Here is a 22,957-nt window from a genome sequence, read left to right as displayed (position 1 = left end):
TACTTCAAATGTTATTTGCTCTTGACTTTAAATTATTGTCAAGGGTTAAGCAGCATTTTTTTTTCTGGCAACATTTACCTAAGATACTCAAGGTAGAGTCTACGAAATCATGATGTCACTGGATGTTTATAGGTTTTAGCAAAGCAAACAAAAAAAAAATAATTGTCCGGTGAAATAAGTTCGAGAACGACTATGTGAATTAACATCAATGTTAAGCAGTTTGGTTTATTGTGGACTTACGGGAGCCTTGAACATGCCGATGTTTATTGCGGTTCACTAAAAGAGGGAAATTAACAAGGGCAGCATCCAAATTTATTTGATCATGGAATCTCCTTTTTCGGTAGCATCATAAATATTGACCTAAATAATAAAGCAACAATAAAATTGATTTTCATCTTATAAACACACCTGCTAACAACTCAAGGAGGGTTTAAAGTCTGCTTATAATGGAAAAGGTAGAGGCTATATATTTGGATTACACAAAGATTAAACACTTGAATATACTCCTTTATATTTAATACTCTGAAAAAACTTTTATTTTCCCATATAAAATAGCTTAACTATCAGCTAGTCTTTAAATATGCAATCTTGATAGCCCATATAACTCATTCTAAAAAAATAACAAAACTTCATTTATGAAATGTTAGAAATGTTTTCTATTAAGATTTAATTACGGAAAAGGAAAAATTATTTTTAAAAGCCCTTTATATAGCTTTTTAAAATAGCAGGTATGAAGTATTTTACTTCCAAGCTTTAGAAAATAACTCCCTGATCACTAAATGTGACAGAGAACATGAAATGTTACAAAACAGACTTGAGTGCCCTACTCACCTCGGGTCGAAGCCTCAGAAGGGAAGGCAGATTGCAGCAGAGGTCAGTTCTGAGCTGAGAGTGTTTGCCTTTTTAACGGAATGATTCTGGTTGTCCTCCCCCGTTCACCTGTGTGGTTGCAGAGTGACTCTCCGGAATCCCCAGCTCCTTCAAAAACAGGGTGGCAGGGAGACATTTTTTTGTTTTACTTTAAACCTTCATTTCCTATGGAATTAGGAAGCAATATATGAAAAAGAATGACATAGGTTTCAGAAATTTCTTCTGATACTTTGGAGTGACTTATGTACAGTTTCTCAAAGTTACCCTTGGTTGTAGGTTGCAGTCAGCCTAAGCTCCTCCATTGCAATCTCACAGCAATGGTAGTGAGCAATGTATAAACGTTTCTCGTAATTGTAATCCTTTCAGGAATATATCAGTGAATAATAATGGCTGTGGTGAAAAAAATCCTTGGAAAGGTAATCCAGAGGCCACCACATGTTCACAACTGTGCTTTCAGTACAAATGCGAAAAGACATAAGGATTATGAATTTGTTCCATTCACCAATAGGATGGAGTTTACGGGACTGAGACACAATTTCTTAGCACGCGATGTTTTTGTTCGAGTTTATGATTGATGGCAGTGGGACACATAAGACTGATTCACAATATATCAATACATTTTTTTTGATACAAATAGGTCAGATGCCACTTCAGGGGAAAGGGGGAGCTTCAGGACACTAACAACTAATAGACTAATAATCGTCTGAGTGAGAGGGATGAGTAATACTCATGCATTTTCAGCAGAGAAAGGTACTCATAGAACACAAGCATAGAAATTTGGTCTTTCTTAACATTGCTAGTAAGTTGTATGGCTAGAAACAGTGCTAGAGTGTACGTAGCCTGTGGGGCCATCCTCACTGTCTTGTAAGCCTCGTGACAGTTTTGCCTCTGAGTGAAAAAACCTTGCTGTTTTCATATTCCATCTACTTTCTTCATTTGCATTACCTTTTTGCCATAGTTAAGAAACATTGCTTTCTCTGGAATCTCTACGTGCTTTTTAATTCTTTGATGGGAAAAGTATTTGTTAATAACCACATACTCATTTCTTCAAAAGCACCGAGCACACTGCTAGCAGATACTCTTGTCTTTTGTCTCATACAAAGTCCAGTGCTTCAACCGAAGCGTATGTCTATTTCTAACATGTTCTAAGTTTGGGGGAAGATTTTTTTTGTTGTTGCTTTCTTCATGGGCTCATTCTTTAATTAATGTAACTATCTTAATAGTTAATATACATTAATTTTTGCATTTTGATTTTTAAAATAGCTAATCGTGTTTTAAGGACAAATGGAAAACAAACATCAGTATATTTATTTGGTTTGCCGTTTGAAGGGATGTGTCGTGAGACACTTTTCTAATTCAGCGTATGATGTTTTTCTCTCTTTGAAGGATACTTTGAAGATGTCTATAATAACTTGTATGCTCTGGCCTGTTACTTCAATAATTCTGAAGACAAGTGGGTAAGGAACCACTTCTACGAGCGATGTTTTCAGATCGCCCAACTGATCAAAATCGACGGCGGGAAGAAAGAAGCCGAGGCTCACGGGCACATGGGACTCCTCTTCGAGGAAGATGGTGAGTGGCCATTTGCCCGGCTGCCTTGGGCGCCTTGGAGGGTCGGAGTCCAGGCAACCAGAAAGCACCTGGGGGTTGAGAAAAAGACCCAAGGCTTTGGTATAAAAACGTAAGTTACTGAGATGAAGAAGCCAACAGGTGTGACTTCTGGACTCACCTTTAGTGTTGCTCGCGTGCCCCCTCTGTGCGAGTGCTCGGCCTGGTGCCCACCGCAGCGCGGCAGAGAGATAGCATCTCCCCGCTCCCCCACCCCAGGCCCTGCACGCACCCTGCATTCACATACACGCTGAGCCGTTTGAACTGTGTGCCTTTCTCAGCGCCCTCTGTGTTCATTTTAACTTGGTTTCTCATGCACAAAAGTAGGCGAGAAAAGGAACACTGTGTGATTTCCTGAGTGTCCATATCCCCCTCATAAAAACCAAAAAAATTCCATATAACTCAGATATGGCCCCGTTGTGATTTTATAATCATCCGTGAAAGAAATGTTCTTTTAAAAATAACTTAATTGTGACCTGGCTGGTGTGGCTCACTGGACTGAGCACAGGCTGCAAACCAAAAATAACTTAATTGTTATTAATGTTATCTTAAGACAAGCCAAAGTCTAAAACAACAACAAAAATGATCAGAAACATATTTTGTATGGTGGTTTAATAAGGGCGGCATGTAGAAATTTAAGAATTAAAATGATTCACGTAAGGATAGTGGGTTGGGTAGAATACACATGCAAATACAAAAATATAACATTTTATCATGACTAATTCTCTTTCTTTCTTCAAAAAGTTCTCTCAATTTCCACAAAAGTTTTGATTTTGCCAAAATAATTAAATTAGAGAATACTTTACTCATTCAAAAAAATTTACTCATTCAAAAAATACCGGAGTGACTTCTAATTTTGTGATTGACAACCATGGCGCCGTGTGCCCACACTGTTTCAGAGAGGGTAACTGTTCTACTGTAAATAGAATGTATGAAGCTATTTTTAAGTTAGGTTGTGTTGTTTTGCTTTACAACTACTGTTTGTCAGATTTAAGTCTCTTTTCTATGGCCTTAATCATTTCCTTAACCAGTTCGTAGGCCCTGAGTTCATAATCAGTTCGTAGCCTTAATCAGTTCATAGGCCCTGGGAGTCATGCTTTTATTGCCTGATGGATAAAGCGACTGATTTGGTGTTGATGAAAATGCTAGAGGTTGCCTTTGAGCATTTGATGTACCTAGCAATGGTGAAAAGTATCTGTGTAGCTTTTACAGTCTGGGGTAGGATTTTCATGAGGGTGCTAAACCAGGACTAGCAAGAATATGTGGCTGGAGTGGAGTGGGGACTCACCTGGCTGTAGGACTCCCCCTGAGGTGCCGGTGCGGTAGCTTCCGCACATCTGACCTGATTGGTCTAGACAAGCTAATGGAGGCCCCGCAGCAACAGCTAGGTGGCAGCTGTGCTCAGGGGCAGGTGGCAGCATCCTGATTCCAGGGGTGCCCATTCAGGTTAAAGCAGGATACCAGCCGGCAGATGGCAAAGGCAGGTTGTCAGGGCCCAGCCGAGCAGGCTGTGGTCCAGGGCAAGGCTCCAGCACCCTGAGGGAACTATAGAGCAAATGAACTTGAGCAGAAGCCACACTCACAGGGACTGGGCACCGGAGTGCAGTCGGGGCCAATGCTCAGCCCACTAGCGCATATGTGACCAGAGCCTCACTCCGAGCCCCCGGCCAGAATCAAGCAGAGCAGACAGGTTCTACTCCCCACTTCTGTTAAAGATGGGGTCTCATGTACAGTGAGATTGGGTTGCCGTTGACTCGAGGGCCGGCCATCTCGTTCTTCGGGTCAAGTATTTTGACTATAGCCGGGGTGGCAGACATGCTGTAGTCACAGACTGACAAACACTTGTAGCAAATCGGTGGCTCTATCTTCAGTGACAGCTGTGAACTATTTGTAAGGATTCTATCATACAAACAGGATGAGCGGTCATTGGAGAAAGCTCTCAGACACTGCATCAGTAGGAGCTGTGCCCATTCAGAGGTCTGGCAGGGCCAGATGTCAGACCCTCGGAGAGAGAGGGCTTTTTAAAGACACGATTGCGGAAGCAACGGCTCCTCACCTGGTGATCTGGGGCCGTGGCAATAATAACTCGAAGATGTGGTAGAACCTTAACTTCAGTCCCTTCCTGCCAGGTCAGTGTTAGTGGCTGGGCGCAGCACCAGCCCCTCCCCTGGCACAATCAAGGGCCTGGGGTCCAAGCCTTGCAGCTTTATGGAGGGCTGGTAAACCAGAGCGCTGTTGACCACATCAGCATTTACAGTGAAGCAACTATCGGAACCTTCCCTTCTTCCCCTTCCAGTGAGTTAGAATCTGGCTCCAAACCTTGCTTTTGATCAAATTAGTGCACTTTGATGGAATTAATAGTGCTAAGGGCTAGCTGGTTTCCATGGAGCATTGCAGAAAGCCAGTCTCGTTTCTGAGAGGCCAGCCTGGAGAGGCATCAGTCTTGGACAAATTAACCCTTAATTTCTGTCTGCTTTTTGTCCCTTCACTCCTGCCCCACTTCCAATGGGCAGCTTCGAAGTATCCTTTCTCACTCTGGAAGCAACCTGTTCTATTTCAACCCATATGAGCTTCAAGTCCAGACGTGCCTGTGGGAGGTCAGGAGGACGATTAGAAATAGGTGTTGGGTGCCAGGCCCAGGATGCTGACCATGTTCACCAAAGACAGGAGGGGAAAACCATTGTAGGTGCAGCTCAGGAAGTGCACATCATTCAATTCAGAAAGCCAGCATCTGTGACTTTAGCACAGGGATTGATTTAGAGCTCACCGGGATCTACAGCATTGGTTCCAAGTTCTCCCAATGACTGAAAAAAAGGCAGAATTGTCCTGGTTAACTTGCTCAGTTCAGGTCTTAGAATTATCATTGACGTGGATGATTCTAGATAGTTTATCTCAATGTGGGTTGCCAGGGCTCAGAGGGCATCGGTGGCAGGGTAGTGTTGGGAAGACACACACCAGAACCACCCTAAGTCATTAACTGGCCATCCTGAAGGCTGAAAGAAACACCACCAGCAGGCTCTTCCCACTCCAGGGTTGGCCTTTACTGCATCTCCAGTCCCCTGACTTGCTTCCAGAAGGCCTGGTGAGGGCCTGGATGGACACCCAGTTTGCTGGGACAGCTGCCCTGCTAACAAGGTAATTGGTCAGCGGCACTCACAGCAGGCCTGCGGGAGTAGCAGTGCTTTGAGACAACTTCCAGAGACAGGAGCAGTCGCAGGTGTGTTGGCCTCCCACTGCTCCTTCATTGGATGCTGTATGTTCAGGGAAGACTCGTCCAGTTCCTGGTGTGATGGGGGCCAGGCAGAATGGCAGTGTGATGTGGCAGAGCCTTGATACCAGCCGTGTCCTGCCAGCTCAGCATTCCTGCTTTGAGGTGGTGTAGTCCCTCCTGGGGAAGGATCAGCAGAGGGGCCAGAGGGAGAGGCTTGAGGGCTGCAGTCTCTGCCTGTGGTCGCAGCTATGGTGTGGAGCATACAGAGAGCAGGGTTTGCCACCCTGGCATTCACAGTCTGGAGAGCACGTGCCTCTCCTGTGTCAGGAGCGGGGGAGTGGGGGCTAAGCCTTGCAATGGGTCAGGACCGATTTCCTTAAAAGCACTGTGCCAACTCGTTTCCTTGGAACCTTCTTAGAGCCCATCTTATAGTCCAGAAAACCAGCCCACATGGGACCAGAGCTGGACAAGTTAACCCTTACCTCTTAAATCGTTAAATTCTGCATTAAAAAGGCTGTTAATATAGAGAAATTACGGACACCTTTAAGAGCTAGGACAAAGCAAGGACCATGAGCAAGACTCGAAGCTACGAAAGAAGCTCTACTCCCAAAGACTAGATATTTTCAAGAATGTGTCAAAGTAGAAGAGAACCAGTGAGTTAAAGTAAGACAAAATCAAACCTCAGTCCTAGAGGAATTCCTTCTAGACACTGCAGTTGAGTGAGGTGCTGTTCCTGTAACTGTCCCCCAACTCTAGGGGACAGCAGGGGATTCCACCAGCTCCACTTGGCCGGTGAACAGAGCCACAGGCAGACTCTCCCCTCTGCTTGCCTTTAAATAACAGGACTAAGTAGACTGCTCATAATTAAGGGGTGTAGGAAACGCAAGGAAAACAAAGCATTCATCTTGTAACAGCTTCCCCAGTGACTGAGTCAACTCCCCCAAGCCCCAGCCCTCCCCCTATGTATGGGAGGGATGGCGTTTATCGTGTTCAGCCGTCTGGGCATTAGGCTGGTTGGAGGCACAGATATTTTTTTTCAAATGAATGTCTCCTGCAGTGAAGCCTCTTAGGACTATCTTCACACACAGCCTGATCCTTCTGCCCTGTCCCCTCTGCCTGGACCTCAGACTTGCCATGTGCTCGGGCACCCACGTGCACCTCACTGTAACCACGTCTGTGAATTCTAGTCCTCTCTGTGCTGGTGGAGGAAGACTTTCCAGCCAGCCTAGAGGCTCTTGTAAGGGAGGCCACACTCTTTGCTTTGCTTCCCCAGGGTTGGTGCCGACAGCTCTCAGGAACCACACTGCCCAGACGAGGACAGCTGTCGTATTCAGTGCTGGTGCTTTCTGTTTACTCATTTCAGAGAGCAGTTCCCATCACATTTGTTAAGGGTGGAATTGTGGGCCTAGATGTTGAATTCTTAATCTCCACAACCTGTCAAGTCACCTTACTGAAACAGGGTCTTTGCAGAGGCTCAAGGGAAGACGCGGTCACTAGGATGAGCCCTAAAGCCATACGACTGGTGTCCTCACAAAAAAGGTGGAGATTCGGCAGAGGGGCAGAGACGGACAGAGGGGAAAATGAAGTGGAGGCGTAGGTAGGACCCCGTCTCCAAGCTCAGGAACACCCGAAGCTGCCACAAACCAGGAGGGGGTCCTGAATGAGGGCGGTTCTCCCCACCGCCCTCAGAAGGAGCCGCCCCCGCCGGCCTCTTGACTTCAGATTTGCAGCCTCTAGAACTGAGAGGGAGTGAGTTCTGCTGTTTAAGCCAGCCAGTGTGTGGCGCTTTGTAGTGGCAGCCCCAGGAGACTAACCCACGTTCAACGTGGTGGCAGTCACCTTCCTTCACTTAAGAGAAAGATATTATTTCGGGGGACAAAGGGAAATACATTAATGGTAGAGGACTATGACCCGATGTGTGAAGAATGAATGTGCCTTCATTTCAAAGTCCGGCAGACAAAACATTTGTGGTAGTGTGGCGATCCATTGGATTCCACCTAAAATAATATAAGGAGATTTTTAAAAACTCCTAATACCTCCTATAAACAGCCTTTTCCTAGAGTTTTGGCTTTTTACCTTATTCTCTATTCCATGATAAACATGACTTCATTTGGTGAATATTTTTCTTCTTCGACATTCTAAATGAAGTTTATCATCATGACATTCAACTCTCAAAAAAAAGGTTAAAATACAGTAATACCATCAAAGACTTTAATATCATCAAAGATGCCCCATCACCATTAATAGAAATATCATGGTAATTTCTTATTTGTCATGAAATAATGTTTGCCAGTTTATTAGAAAAACAGCCTTAATAACTAAAAGAAATGCAAAGGATATATCAGTTTTTAGTGTGGTATTTTATTTTCTCTTTCATTTTATTAAAAATTAATAGAGATGTAAGCGCCGTTGAGAGGATTTAAAGCCCATCAAATGCACGTTGTCTCATCTCAATGGAGGCGGCCCCCGGAGAAGCGCCTGGCTGCGGCGGCGGGGAGGGCGGCGCACCTGGCCTCGCACGCCCCTTCGCCGCGCTGGAGCCGGTGACCTTGTGCACGCGCTGTTTTTTAGGTGGAGAAAAACTAGCCGATTTTTAAAAATCCACTGAACTCAAAGGCATAGGAATGGACAGAAGGTTTTAATAGTCGGTAAGAAATAGTGGTGATTGCCCTGGCTGGCGTAGCTCAGTGGATTGAGCGTGGGCTGGGAACCAAAGTGTCCCAGGTTGGATTCCCAGCCAGGGTACATGCCTGGGTTGCAGGCCAGAACCCCCAGCAACTGCACATTGAAGTTTCTCTCTCTCTCTCTCTCTCTCTCTCTCTCTCTCTCTCTCTCTCTCTCCCTCCCTCCCTTCCCTCTCTAAAAATAAAAAAAAAAAAAAAAGAAATAGTGGTGATTCAAGAACCATTATAGATTGAATCCTATTATTAATGAAGTAGAAAAGTCGGGGGGACATCTGAATTACTAGTTGGTTTTCAGGTAGCCCAAGGGAAGCCCAAATCTATAGGAGTGTTACATGTATGGGACAAAAGCTGTAAATAAAGATGTAACCTGGAAACCTGCAAATTCATACGGAGGGACCAAGGTAGTGATAGCTGACAGACGCTGAAGGGGTGTCTTGGTTTAGACACTCACCACGTCACTGGAGCATCCGGCGACAGGTGAAGTCTTGCAGAGGGAAGATACGAGATCGGGCAATAAACCTGGATTCTCTCGACAGTGCCATTTGCTAGTTAACCACGTGAATCCGGGCCAGTCTGCCGTCGTCATGGAGCTTGCTTTCCTCGGCTCTGAAGCGAGGGAGGGCGAGCACGCGCTCGGGGCTCTCGGTTCTCCTCCAGCTCTGCTTTGCAGGGCTCCTGAGATGGTTTTTGGAATACCAGTCTTTGACAACTCTGTCAGCCTCTTTACTTACTAGGGAGAGGAAAATGTCAGCTTATAAAAAGCAGAGATGGAGCCCAAAATTAACCTCTTTGCACCACTCTTCATTATTTAAAGAAAAATCAGTTCTAGCTGTTCCGAGAGTTATTTTGACGAGCAAATGAGTGAAATGCCTGGCGTTCCGCTGGGCACGTACGGCACGCAGGCCTACGTCAGGGCTGCTCACTGCTTCCACACCTTCTCCCTCCCAGGGCGTGCCTGTCCCTTGGGCTGTCAGGTCCACAGGCAGTGGTTGCAGTGGGTTCCCGGTTAAAACTGGAGAGAGTCCTCAGGGAGGCCAGCAACAGGAGTGAGACGCTCACCTCCTTGAGCCGAGGCTGCCGCTCTGCTCCCCCTTGGTGTCTCTCTTCATCTCCCCGCGCCTCCTTTGAGCTCCCACACTCTTGCTCAGTCCTCAGATGGGCCGCTCCGCTGTCCGTGCCTCCGTGTGCTCCCTGTAGACAGGGTGCAAATCTACCACAGGGCAATTTAGGAAAACTTTAAAAAGCATTCTTCTTTGACTTGTGTGTGTGTGTGTGTGTGTGTGTGTGTTTTATTAAAATGTGAAAAACCACCTGCTCTACTTTTATTGAAGGTTTTCGTATTTTTTCACTCAGAACATTAAGCACATATGGAGAGGGCAGGCCTTGCTCTATAAATAACTCCCCTGTTGCTGTTCCAGGTGCTAAGATCACTTGTGTGCGCGCAGTAGGTGCATATTCTCTCGGTCCCAGGAGCTCAAAGGCTTTTTCTGCTTGTCCCTATCGTTCCACTTGGGTGCCGGGCTCCTGCGTATGCTTTGAAGGGTAGCAGCTTGGGTGGAGAAGAGAAGAAGATTTCCCACAAGTTTTTGTCATTCCGGAAAGCTGATGTTCGAAGAGATGCTGTGGGGGTGGCACTAAAGGTCAAGAAAAACTCCTTTCTGTGGAGTAACAGGAGGGTGTGGATTTGGTAAACTGTGAAATAGTACTCACGTGTTGAAAACTGGGCTGGGAACTGTTGCTGTTCCAATTCTTTTAGATGAATGAATTTTAGAGCCATTATTAGATCTTAGAAGTCATCAAGTTGAGACCCTAGTTTACTAGATGAGAAAGTTGAAACAGAATGATTAAACAATGATTAAAATGGCCACTTAATTTCCCTTCCTTCCTTCCCTCCTTCCTTCCTTCTCCTTCCTCTTTCTTTCTTTCTTTCTCTTTCTTTCTCTCCTTCCTTCCTTCCTTCCTTCCTCCTCCCTCCCTCCCCTCCCTCCCTTCCCTCCCTCCCCTCCCTCCCTCCCTCCCTCCTTCTTTCTTTCTTCTTTCTTTCTTTCTTTCTTTCTTTCTTTTCTTTCTTTCTTTCTTTCTTTCTTTCTTTCTTTCTTCTTTCTTTCTCAGGAAGAGCAAGGGGGGAGAAAGAGAGGGAGAGAAACATTGATGTGAAACACCGATCGGTGGCTTCTCATAGGTGTCCTGACTGGGGACTGAACCCACACCGTAGGCATGTGCCCAGGCATGTGACCTCACCAGAAATGGAAACAGTGACCTTTTGCTTTGCAGGATGATGCCCAACCAACTGAGCCACACCAGTCAGGGCCCACATAGTTTCTTAGCAGCAGGTGCAAGATTCAACCCAGAGCTCCATTCCCCTGTCAGCTCACTATTCCCTCTCGGTGTCACGCTCAACACAAATGCATACAGACTATCTCAGTACTGCATGGTGCTTCAAGCTGGTTTAACAGTCCCATTAAGATGGACTTAAACCAAACCAAATGTGTCTGTGATGTGCATAATGGCAGCCACACCTAGGTGTATTACGTAATATATGAAGTGCTTTTCCTCATGCATGACATCGGGGATATTATTCCCCATCTCAGATTTGCAGAACACGGGATTCTGAGAGGCTAGATGGCAGCTAATGCATGTCAGTGCCAAGACCGGGCCCTGTGTCTTTAGATATTAGGTTCAGTGTTCTTTGTACTACATCCCTACCCAAAGGTTTGCTCAGCAGAGACCTCCACAGAGTGGACTTTCAGGTTTATTTGTTTTGGTTAAAATTATAATTTAAAAGGCTCTGAACAAAACTAACCCTAACAAAGGTATAAATTTAAAAAATCGTACCTCCTTTTTTGTGCCCTGTGTCATTTGCCATCTTGTCCAACCATTTTCCTTCACGGTCCTTTCCCCAGCCCTACTTTGCCCCCTGCCCCCGAGATTCCCCTGTAGGGTTCAGGGAGAATCTCTTTCCACTGGGGGTGCTAGTGACCTGACCTCCTCATGACTTAGTCTTGACTACCATTTAGCCTGTGCAGATTGTCCACAGAGAGGGTAGTTCTGTAGGGAAACTAGATCCATGAAGGTAATACAGTACAGAGATTACTAGTATACATTTTCACATGTTCTAAGGTGCATCTGGCTAGCTCGGCATTAGAAACTGATCATTTTATATTTGAATAAAAGTAAATTCAATATTTAAAAAGTTTTCTTCATAAATTAAATACATTAGCATTGCTTTTTTAATATAAATTAATTGTCACTTTTTGGGGTATGTCAGTTTATTCTCCATCTACCAAATGTACTTGTTCATAAGACCTTATAATATTTAATCAAGAGATCCTTTTAAAGTATTGATAGCCACAAGAAAATTATTCCATGTTTGATCTGTGTTAAAGAATCAAAGTCCAAGATCTTTGAATGGAACTTAGAATAAAGATGTAATTAGGTTACATCCCTAAAGTCTGATATATCTTTAAACAAGACTGCAAATGAAACTTTATTAGAGCTTCAAATGAATTATTTCATTGCCTTTTTTTAAAAAAAAATTCACTTTCTTCCCCTTTTCTTTCATGTCTGTGTTACTGACAGAGCTGCTTGTATTCCACCTGTCTTTTTCAGGGTCTTTTAATTATTTACTGCTTAAGGAGCAGTGCGCAGAGGAGGCCTCACTCAGAGGGGCCTGCTCTGCAGCCGGTTTCTCTTTTTCCCAAACTCTGCAGGCGGGTCTGGGAGAGCTGCACGGAGCCTGCAGCTCCCGACGCTCCGAATAAGCTGCTCTGCAGGCAGGCTTCCCCCCCCCCCCTCCCCCGGCGATGCTCCGGGAAGAGGGGCTGCCCCAGAGTGTCCCGCCACACGCGCCGCTGACCAGCAGTGGAGAAGGGCGTTGGATGGAAGTTGGGTGACGTGTACCCTTTCAAACTAATGCCTCCTATGGCTCTTAATTTGAATAAGTGATGGTCTCCCGTGCTCCTGAGGTGTTAAAGCATTCCACAATAACAGGCCCGTCCAGACTTGCTCCAAATGGCCAACCTGGACGAGTCATAGGTAACATGGCAGGTGAAGTTACTGACTGTGTGCAAAGTGCCAGGCACTCCACGTGGTGGTGCCAACACGGTGGATGTCACGCCCCTCGCACCCACACCCCAAAGTTGGCATTGTTATCCTCATTCTGGGCCCTTCAAAAAAGGGAGTGAACAGTCTGATTATATCACGTTATTGAGGTTCAAACTGTGGTCTCTGCCTTTAAGTCAAACTCTGGACCATTTCTAAAACAGGATCAACCTCAGGGAGTAAAGCCCCATGGTCTGTGGGCATCAGCTCTGCCACCTGCTTGGTATGGGAATTTAGGCAAGAGAACCCCTAGGTTCTTGCCTTCCCCCTCACTAAAATGCAGATACTGACAAATGGGTACAGCAGCTACTATCGCGCTTGATGCGTGTAAGTGCTCAACTCACGTTATTTTCTGCCCCCACGTTCACCTTAATTATTGTCAGTTTGTTAGGTTTTGTCGTATCCAAAATAGCCCATGCTGATTTTCCATCAGAACCATCATCATGGATAGGAGAAAAGTGAACACTCTCCTCACTCACCTCCAACTTCCATAAGTTAATCAATACCCACACTTTGGTATATATGCTTCCATACCTTTCTCTTTGCTCCTATAAACATATACACATAATCAGTATGTAGTTTATTTAAAATAATGAACAATATGTAATTCAAATAAGAATTACGTTATTGATTAATTCCAGAGCAATATGAATGCATTAGTTGATCTAATGCCAATGCTGACTTTATTTCCCCTGAGACTTTTTTACGTTTGTCAACACCTTTAACTTAGTATTTTAAGATGCGGTGAAAACCAGCACAGTAAAATAATTTTCTATTAGAGGATAATCGTAAACTCTATGGACTCTGCAAAGTTTTAATGGCTAGTGTTAATTTCCTGTTTATACATTACACACGTTTCACATTTTAAAAAAATTGAGTAACCTTGATACTTCCTGTTATGAATATTTAAGAGCAAAGCTATTTAGTGCTTAATTCTTAGAAATTATAAAACTTGGGTAGAAACCACCTGTCTAAAGTTTATTAGAATATAGATCAGTCAAGGTTCCCATCACTGACCACAATTCAGCTATCTAAAAATCACAAACAAGAACAATTAATAATTTCTACAGAATATTGTAGGGATCCAAGCAAATTGTCTGCATTTTATTTATTTTCATATTGGTTTCAGGTATGTTGCATAGTGATCAATCATTCAGTTTACAAAGTGTCCCCCTCGATATTTCCAGCACCCGCCTGGCACCATGCTCATAGTTACTACAATATTATTGGCTATATTCTCTATGTGGGGTCTTTACATCCGTGACTATTTTTGGAACCACCAATTTGCACTTCTTAATTCCTTCACCTCTTTTCACCCAGTCCCCCAGCCCTCCACCCGTCTACAAATCTTCTGTATTTTAAAAATCAACTTACTAGCATTGCCAACAACGGTATTAAATCCCTTGGTGAGTTTCTCCCACACCTGTCTTCCCAGGATCCCTTTTGTTGCCTGGTTTAGTGGCCCATGCTCTTTCGCAGGGGTGTGGTAGCATTCCTGTAACGTCCATCTGAAGCCTTTGCTCAAAATGCTAAAGAAAGAATTTCATTTTCTAAATAGCATCTGAAATTTCTCCTAAGTATCCCAAAGTAGCTACAAAAGTTATGGGCACATTTTCTTCCTGGTTTATTAGGGATGCTATTGAGTTACAGAACAAAATCTGCGTTTCCCGGCGTTCCATTTGGCAGTGCTGTGCAGTGGGTCGCAATATAGAGCAAATCTCCTCTGATGAGAGAGAAGCCCTTGAAAGTGATAGTTTCCACTGGGAAGCGTGACAGATCCTTAAGCATTTCTGCATGTAGAGTGCTGTTATAATTATCCCAGTTGAATGTAAAAACCTAAAGATAATATAAAACGTCCGTGCACTTAAACTGAAATGGAAAGCAGTGTCTTTTGTTTTTACAAAAAGGCAATAACATTTTTCTCTTTCTGCTACTATTCAATATTGCTTCTAGCAGGTTTTATGTCTACATTGTGCAGAACAGTAACTTACCACCAAAGATGTCCAGCCGCTCCAGATTAAAGTGTAATGTATACATAAAGCTTTATTGTTCCTTTAGGTTGCTGTTTTAAACTAAAGCGGAGCATTTCCCTAAATTCCTCAACAAATGTGCACACTTTAAAACTAAATATGCTCGAGACTTGTAGGAGTGCTGCTGACGAAGTAGGCCTTATGGACCTGTCAGGTTATTTTCATGCAGTTGTTTCTGTGGCATTATTTTTACTGGCAAATGTACAAGTTGATAGAAAAGGAAATAATTAGCTACTTTCAGAAATGCTGATGCATGGAGCTAAAGCAGGCTGGTCTGAGCATCTTAGAGATTGTGACATTTTAAATTACCTGAACAAAAAAAAACCCAGGGGCCATCTTTGGACGTAATTAACATCTTGCCTAATGAATGTCAGTTCCAGACAGAGTCACACTTTATTTATGAAATAGTATTTTATTCAAACTTGCTTTCACCCTTGTTATACTGCAAAGTTGAGATTTGTGTGCTGTTTTCTTAAGTGGAGCAACTTCTTTTTTTTTTCTTTTTTTTTCTTTTCCCTCCCCCTTCAAGTAATCAATGCACTGCTGAATGAGTTCATTTTAATGCACTCAATCATGCCTCTAATGTTCGTAGCTTACGGGCGCAAGCATCAGTAATGCAGGAATGTTATATGGCTTTAGTTTGGGCCATTTCATAAAATATTCATGGAATCAAAAATGTGCATCAAAATAGCGGCTGGGAGAATTACATTTATGTTCCTGCTTTTATGGCAGCTTCACATTTAAACCCATTTGTGTTAATATCTAGTCAATCTTCCTACTTTAAAAAAAACCTAAAATGGGAGAGATCATATACATTCTCCTTTGCTTAATATTTGTTCTAGACATCTGCTGTGATACAACAAATATCTATAAACTTTCCGAGATGTTGGGCAGGGAAGAGGGGCCAGCAACAATTTGGATAATACCCAAATATATAAAATCTTATTTTCTCCATGTAGTGTTTTTCTTAGCATCCTACCGAGCAGTCTTGCAGTTTACAACATTGCTGGGCTTTTGTTTGTATTTTGAAATAAATGGATAGATAGATTCCTTGTGTGTGTGGGCTTTAGGTAAAGTGAAACTCCTTTCTAGTAGTTTTATTTTGAAAGCACTTGCCTTTATGTAACAAAAGAAATGTACGTCCTTTATGTGCCAACCTTTTTATTGTTTATGTAAACGTCATGTAATTGTTTAAAAAAAAAACAAACCCTGAGGTTTAGGCTACTTCTATCCATACCTGGATCCTCTTGTCCTATACAGTTTTTCACGGTGCGGCTCCTAGAAGATATGCTTTCTGATACTACCTCCTATCATTGCGATACATTGATCACTGATGGTATTGGTAGAAGGCCATCTCCAGTCTGTCCAACAGAACATTTTGGCTCCATTTTCTTCCCCAAGTCACTTGAATTGTTAGTGGACTCTCTGTAATTTTCTGGGCACCTAAGGGAGCAATCTGCAGTATGTCTTCCTCGTCACGATCACTCTTGTGGTCCATGTTACAACTCATGGTGATGATGAAGATTTATTGCCGGTTCCTGGTGCACCTGAGAGAGCTCGTGTCTCCTCAGGAGACTTTTAACATCTGTGTATGGTACCCAGGGCTTCTCCTTTCTGTCCTGATTTCACTTGACTTTTATTTTTGTGATTCTTTGGTGTAATCCTTCTTCTCTCTGACCTCTTCCTCAATAGGAAGTAGTGTTTGCATTTGATAATTCTAGAAATGGACAGCTATCTAGACACATGTCCTTCAGTGAGACCGATGGTAGACCCTGGAACCTGGCCTGGTTCTACGGTATTAAAATTTATTTCTTACAAAGTTTGTTTGATGGTAAAGGTTGTACTGTATAGGAACACTTTCAAGAAGTTATAAAGGGATGCTAAATTGGAAAGCTTGGTGCGTGATCTTTATTTATATTTACATTTAGTTTTGTCAAAATGATCATCACTCTGTTGATGACCATTTATGGTATTTCTCTCAGGTATGTTCAATTTAAACTTAAATTTGCAAGAAAGGTGTATCATGTCTTAATAAATATCTAGTTTCAATATCAGAGACACTAGCAGAAAGTAATAAAATCTTTCAAACCCTATTCACAATTGGAAATATAAATTGGATGGAAATCCTATCATTGTTAATCATGCTTAAAGGGAAATAGTTGCATATTTAAATTGCTCTGCTCCCTTTATGGTATAGACATATATTTTAATAGTGTAAATTGAATATTATATTATTTTATAATATACACTTTCCAATTCTGACCAGCCTTTAGCAGTTTTAGTTAAGTCGTTTGTACACTTATGGTCATTTGGATCAAATCCCTGCTGGCTTATTTACGGACCTATTTGCCTCCAAATGATTTTAGAACTGAATCCCTACATCTGGAAAACTCGACTTCCTCTGGGTTGGCACCTCGGTGTAAAAACGGTGCTGATCAGTGTCCTCAGGGGCCACGTCTGCAGCAAAGTGACACAGGGATGGGGAGCGAAGCCATGAATAGCCAGGTATGGCCACAGGTGACTCAGTCGGGGGCACCCGAGGGTCTCCAGACGCCCCACAGGTGTCACTGCGTGGCTCCGGGGAAGCAGGGAGTCTTCATGCAGGCCACACAGCCAGCTGTACACCCGGCTCCTTCAGAAGGACCCATCAGCAGCACATCAGGTGCTAATACCTGTGTTTTTTTTTGTTAGAAGTTATCTGTGGTCGCCGGAGTAGAGTCACAGAGTTATACAACAGAAGAGACTAGAAACCGCATGATTTAAGCATTACTTTTAACTTGAGAGATTTATGTCCAGATACAGAACTTACTTTACCGGAGATTCCTGACTCGGTTTGTTGACTAGCACTTGATGAGAGGAAATGAAGCTGTGTGTGTTTTCCGTGATCCTGAGTTTAAATCCTACACGTCGCCTTTTATGTATTTGAATCATTTAACCTTTGTGAGCCTCAAGCTTTCTCTTTCGTGCAAAAGCAATATTTCCTTCACCAGTCTTTTGAAGGCTGAATAAGATAGTGCATGGTGGGGGTAGAGGAAAGCCTTCCCTTTTGGCTTGCACCCAGCAGGCCCTCAGGAAAGAATAGTTCCCTGTTCTCGTTTACCTGCGCATCTTGGGCCAGGATCCTTCCCTGTCGGGGAACTCAGGCAGACTCTTGTGAGATCAGAACCCTGGCTATTAATCATGAGCTAAGCACTAGTAGTTCCAAAGCTCTAGCCAACATCAAGCTCAACAAAAAACAACTATTCTCAGTCACTCCAAGGCCAACTTCCATAGTAACCAAGCAACACCAATGTACCTACCAAGTGCCTCCCTTATTTCACTCCTGATTGGACAGCCTGTCCAGGATGCCTAATGGCATCAGTGACAAAGGGAAGTCTGTTTATACGGAATATAGGGGCACAGTCCCCACCTTTCCTTCCCTCTTCCCTACCTCCACCCCTCTTCCTATTTTCTCCATGTTCCCTTTCCCAACATTCTACATTCTCCTTGCCTCCCCCTACCTCCCATTTTGGCCCCCGAGTAAATCAAGCCTTGAACATGACTGTCAGGTCTCATATTTAATTTACTTCATTATGCCTCATATGCACGTCGGTGTAGTTAGTGGGGTTACCCGGCGCTTCATCTCGTGGCTCGCCTCCTGGAATTCTCAGTGACTCTGTTATTTTACAGCCCAACCTTGGACCCTCTTCCCCCCCTCCAGTGACTGTGTGTGACCATCGGTGTCGCTAGGGCCTTCCTGGTTTCCTTGCGTGCCCAGTTTTTTTCTGGAACTATCTGGTTTACTCACAGTTCCCCGTACCCACTCTTCCCAATTCACATGTCCAAAGAGAAATGGGTGTCTGGACCTTATGAATAAATGGATGCTGGATGGAAAAAAAGAACTCTTGTATCCATCTTTCCAAGGATGCAGGGCTCTACTGTACAGGCAGAAATATAGTTAGCAGAGGAAACATAACGCACATGTATGTCAGTGCTCCATTCGAGTTCTTTAAAAAATGAGGGTCGTGGGTATTTGGAGAAAGGTGTTTCTGGTGAGAGAGTTGACAAGCTGCGCCTGCTTTTGTGGGAGGTAAAGAAAAATGGCCCGTTAAATGCAAAGATAGATTAGAGCAGCGAACTTCAACCTGGAGTGTTTGTATCCAAAATGGAAAGGGATTGGGCATTACTTTAAAAATAGCTTCTATTGTATAGCTCTTATTACAAAGGAATATATTATGATGATAGAAATGTTAGCAAATGCCGATGATGAGAGAGAGAAAATAAAAGCAGAAAAGAAATTCATCACCCAAATAATACTGATAATGTTTTGTAAGTGTTTTCTGATGTTTTCCAATATTTTCCCTTATCATGAGCACCATCCCGTGGAATGAAATAGTCTAAATAATATCACTTGTACGGCTTTGTAGTCTTTTATCGTGTTTATATCTCTGCTGACACCCCCCCCCCCCCCCCGTTCTGCATGGTGAGGCAGGCGCCCAGGCAGGCCACGCCTTTCCTGGATTTCGGCGCAGATTATTTGCTCACGATCATCTCTTTTGTGTCTCTGTGTGAATACTATTCATTATGTGTGTGTTCTTTCATGCTTTAATATTGGCAATGTTGATAACAGATTCAGTGCAAACATAAGGGGAAACTATATGCAGTACTTTGGCAGTGGCTGCACTATCCTGTAATATCCAACCTGTGATATCCGGTGAATCCTATCTGAAGAAGTACATTGAGCCTAATATGATCTAAATGGGGTTAATTTAATCAATAATGATCATACTGTTATAAGGACTCAACTGCGGTTTTTGCAGGAAGAGTAAGTTGTACTTATAAAAAAATAAATTAGTGCCTATATTTCAATCAACCTGTTGGATTTTTAAAAAGTGTTATCACTGTCCACTGATAACAGTAGCTGTATCAGGTATTAACTTCTCATAATTGCACCTTGAATAGCCACACTGTAATCCCATTTTGCAGAAGAATTCTGCATCTCAGGCACAGGGAGGGGAGTAGTTAGCTTGAGGCTAAACAGCGGAAAAGGAACAGTGGAGCTGAGACAGGAGGGCCGGCTGGCGGTCGGGAGCCCGCGCTCCCTGCAGCCACCAGTGCCTGAGCACCCAGTGCGAGTGCTTCCCCAGCGGATTCCAGTGAGGAAGCTCCCGTACCGAGTGCAGGGTATCGTGGGCCTTTCACGAGGCAATTCACAAGTAAAACACAATCCACAGCACAGGCCTGAAAACTCCTCTCCCAGAAAAGGGCATGCTCACACCTCAAGGAGTGAAATGATTCAAAGCTGATTTAGAGTTTTGGATTGAAGAAGATCTATTTAGACTATATTATAAAATATAGTCCAGGAAGGCAGTTAAGTTACATTTTAATTATTCAAAACTAAACAGAATACCGTATACACGTGCCTGCTTGGAAAGTTCAGTCAAACTTTGAGAAGCAGTTTCAAGACCCATAATATTTGAATTTGAATTTGTAGCAACAGATGCATACCTTCTGAAGATGCCCAGATCCTCCTTGAGAGTGAAGCCTGCAGTCTGCCCGGGAAGCGGTGCAGGACAGGGGCGACGGCCTGGGCTCCAGGACCAGACTTCCTGCCGTACTCACCCACTAGGCATGCCGCCTTGGGCAAAATTCTTACCCTCGCTTTCTCTTCTGTAAAATGGGCTCATGAACCTATTCCATGGGACTGTGTAATGAGAAATGCATATAAAGCACAAAGAACAGTGCTTTGCGTATGTAATGGTAAATGAATGTTAGCTCATATCACTTGTCATTACCCATTATTGCTGGATGTTCACACTCTCTTCTAAACATCCGTCATCCTAGTCGACTTCTACTAGCCAAAGGACATCCTTCCAGCAGGTGTCCATCCAAAACCGATGCTAAATTTGAGGCCCAAATGGGAGCAGCTGCTTCTCCAGCTTACACCTTCTTCAGGCTTAGAAATCCTTGCCTCTGTGTTAGGCCCCCTCCCCACCCCTTAATGCGAAAACATAAGATGCACACAAAATTTTTGAAAACGTGTTCTGGCCTGTGGTTTATGTTTATGAATGGCTTCCATTCTCCAGGTCAGCTCCTGGAAGCTGCCGAGCATTATGAAGCATTCCATCAATTGACGCAAGGGCGGATATGGAAGGATGAGACAGGCCACTTTCTCAACTTGTTGGCCTGCGAGAGTCTCCTGAGGACTTACAGATTACTCTCAGACACAATGCTGGAAAATAAAGATTACAAACAGGCCATCAGAATTCTAATAAAAGCTTCTGAAATAGCCAAAGAAGGTAAGTGGAAAAGAACACTCTCCCACCGTTTCCTTTAATGGGCAGACGCTGCTTCCCCCAAGAGTGACATAAAAATCGTCAGTGTTTGGGTGATTATTTCCTGCGAAATGCAAAGACAAATGCCATCAATATACTTTTCAAATTTCACTGTAAAACAGAGGTGCCTCGGTGCTGACAACAAGAAATCCATTAGGTTCTTGAAAGCTTTATCTCCAAAATTACAACCTTCCGGAGCCCTGTTATAAAACGATGAACCCATAATGAGAAAGTAAGGTCGTTTGCAAAAGTTAAGGGGGTATGTGTGCGCGCTTGTGTAAGGTCTTATTATTCTTTCAATCTGAGAGACCTTTTGTTGTTTGTAAATTCCCTGCTGTCAGGTAATAGGGAAGATGTGGTAAATATTTAGTCGGGAGTAACAGGGAAATAGACCTCTAATACGTTTTAGACTCTTGCCCATCAAAGCGTGGACTTTGGACAGGCAGCTTCAGCATCGCCAGGGAGCTCGTAAGAAAAGCAGCACCTCGGGCCCCACCCAGGGCCTACTGCAGCAGAATCACAGGTTGGCAAGACCCCCAGGGGATTCACATGCACATTGAGAGCAGTAAAAACACTTTTGCGAGAGCCGATCCTTGATACTCTATACCATTTGCATATAGAGAAAATGAAAAGAGTGTGGGGGCCTCTACTCATTACGTTTTTACTTTGTGAAATGCAAGGACATTTTATTACCACACAGTGATTTATTATTAGAGTAGCCTTTTCATGAAGGCAAAGGATAGGAGTTATGCTCTTGACCCGAAGTTGATTGGCTTCTGGCTATATCTGATCTATTGGAGTGACAGATGGCTTAGCTGGAGTAAGCAAGACTGATTTTAATTTTAATTCTAATTTTTTGTAAAGAGTAAAAGTAAACAACACATTCACTCTATTGTGTCTTTTAATAGCATTAGTTAGAATACCCTTAGGAAAGCACCCCCACTGAAAGATGTATCTCCTTGCATGAACTGCCTGAATGGATGGTGATCTAGTACCTTCCCCAAGGAGGAAGCACTGGTACCAATAGTTGGCTCTCAGGTCGATTTCAGCACCTGACTTTAGTCACCTAGAAAGTTATGTGCAATTTCAATGTAGTATATCAATTAGGAGAAGGTATTTTACTTTAGGTCCACATTTGCTATTTTGCAAGGTAGTTCACAAAGAAAGGATGGTTCCTAAGAGTCTTGAAAATAAAAACATGGTATTTTCTTTAAGAGAAATCATTGTTGATTTAAATAGCAAAGCCAATATTAATTCAGCCCACTCAAACTACACAATATACTGATAGTATTTTACCTTTTCGTTCCATATGAGTCTCTCATTTTTAACAGTGCTGACATTTTTTCCCGTTATTTTATTGCATCCACTTTACCTTAACTTTGCCTCAGATAGTGAGCCGGAAAAGTTCTCATGCTTAAATTCCATTTTAAAGCTAATATTGGATGTGATCCAACGATTTAAATTAGCAGCTTCAAAATCTTTCTATCAACAAGGGTAGAGTTTCTTTCTCCTCTTTGCTGGGACACCCTTTACACAGGATTAGATGCAAATGATGATAACTCACCAGCACATGCTGTTGCCAGCGCTTGACCCGGTGACACCACTTCACACAGCAAGCACAAGTCACACACAATGAGTTTCATCTTTCAAGGGCAACTCCCCATCTTCGTCTCCCCCTTCACCCCATCTTCCTCTTCCCTAGTCTCACCCCAACCCCAGCGCTCATGGACCTTTATCAGAGAAAGAGTTAGTGCCCCCTGGAATTTTAAGAGTTAAAATTCCCTGGACTGGATCGCTGGTCTATCCACTGTGCTGAAGTGAAATCTTAAGGGTATACTTCTCTGCAATTGGTGTAAATTGCTGGAGAAGAAGAAAAAGTGCCGTCGCTGGCATTTGCCACCCTGCTTCCGCGTGAGCCATGCTTCACGCAAACTGATTCACCGAGCGGTGAGAGGGAAGGCAGCACCGAGGATTGCTGGCTCCTGCTGAAATCCACGGAGGTTGCCATGCAGAGTTCAGACACGCACTGGTACTTTCTGTCTAACGCTCAAAGATGAGGGTGCATCTGTCAGCACTTGCATTACCTAGGAGCCACCTAACACTGAAAGCCAAAGACTTCCAAAAGCAGAAAACGGATAC

The 22,957-nt window shown here is 43.5% G+C and overlaps 1 protein-coding gene across 3 annotated transcripts in view; it reads left to right on the top strand.

Annotated features, from left to right (window-relative positions):
• The window catches only part of TTC29 (tetratricopeptide repeat domain 29), a 142,159-nt gene that overhangs the window by 32,901 nt on the left and 86,301 nt on the right, over positions 1-22,957 (top strand). For all 3 annotated transcript variants that reach the window (XM_028521509.2, XM_036031860.1, XM_036031861.1), the window contains 2 exons: positions 2,257-2,442; positions 20,570-20,782. In XM_028521509.2, the coding sequence (XP_028377310.1) occupies positions 2,257-2,442; positions 20,570-20,782 (399 nt within the window). The remainder of the gene's footprint in view (positions 1-2,256; positions 2,443-20,569; positions 20,783-22,957) is intronic.

This window comes from Phyllostomus discolor, chromosome 8 (genome assembly GCF_004126475.2).
Source record: "Phyllostomus discolor isolate MPI-MPIP mPhyDis1 chromosome 8, mPhyDis1.pri.v3, whole genome shotgun sequence".
Taxonomy (NCBI): domain Eukaryota; kingdom Metazoa; phylum Chordata; class Mammalia; order Chiroptera; family Phyllostomidae; genus Phyllostomus; species Phyllostomus discolor.
The sequence above is the reverse complement of the archived record's forward strand: the minus strand, read 5'-3'. Positions and strand labels throughout refer to the sequence as shown.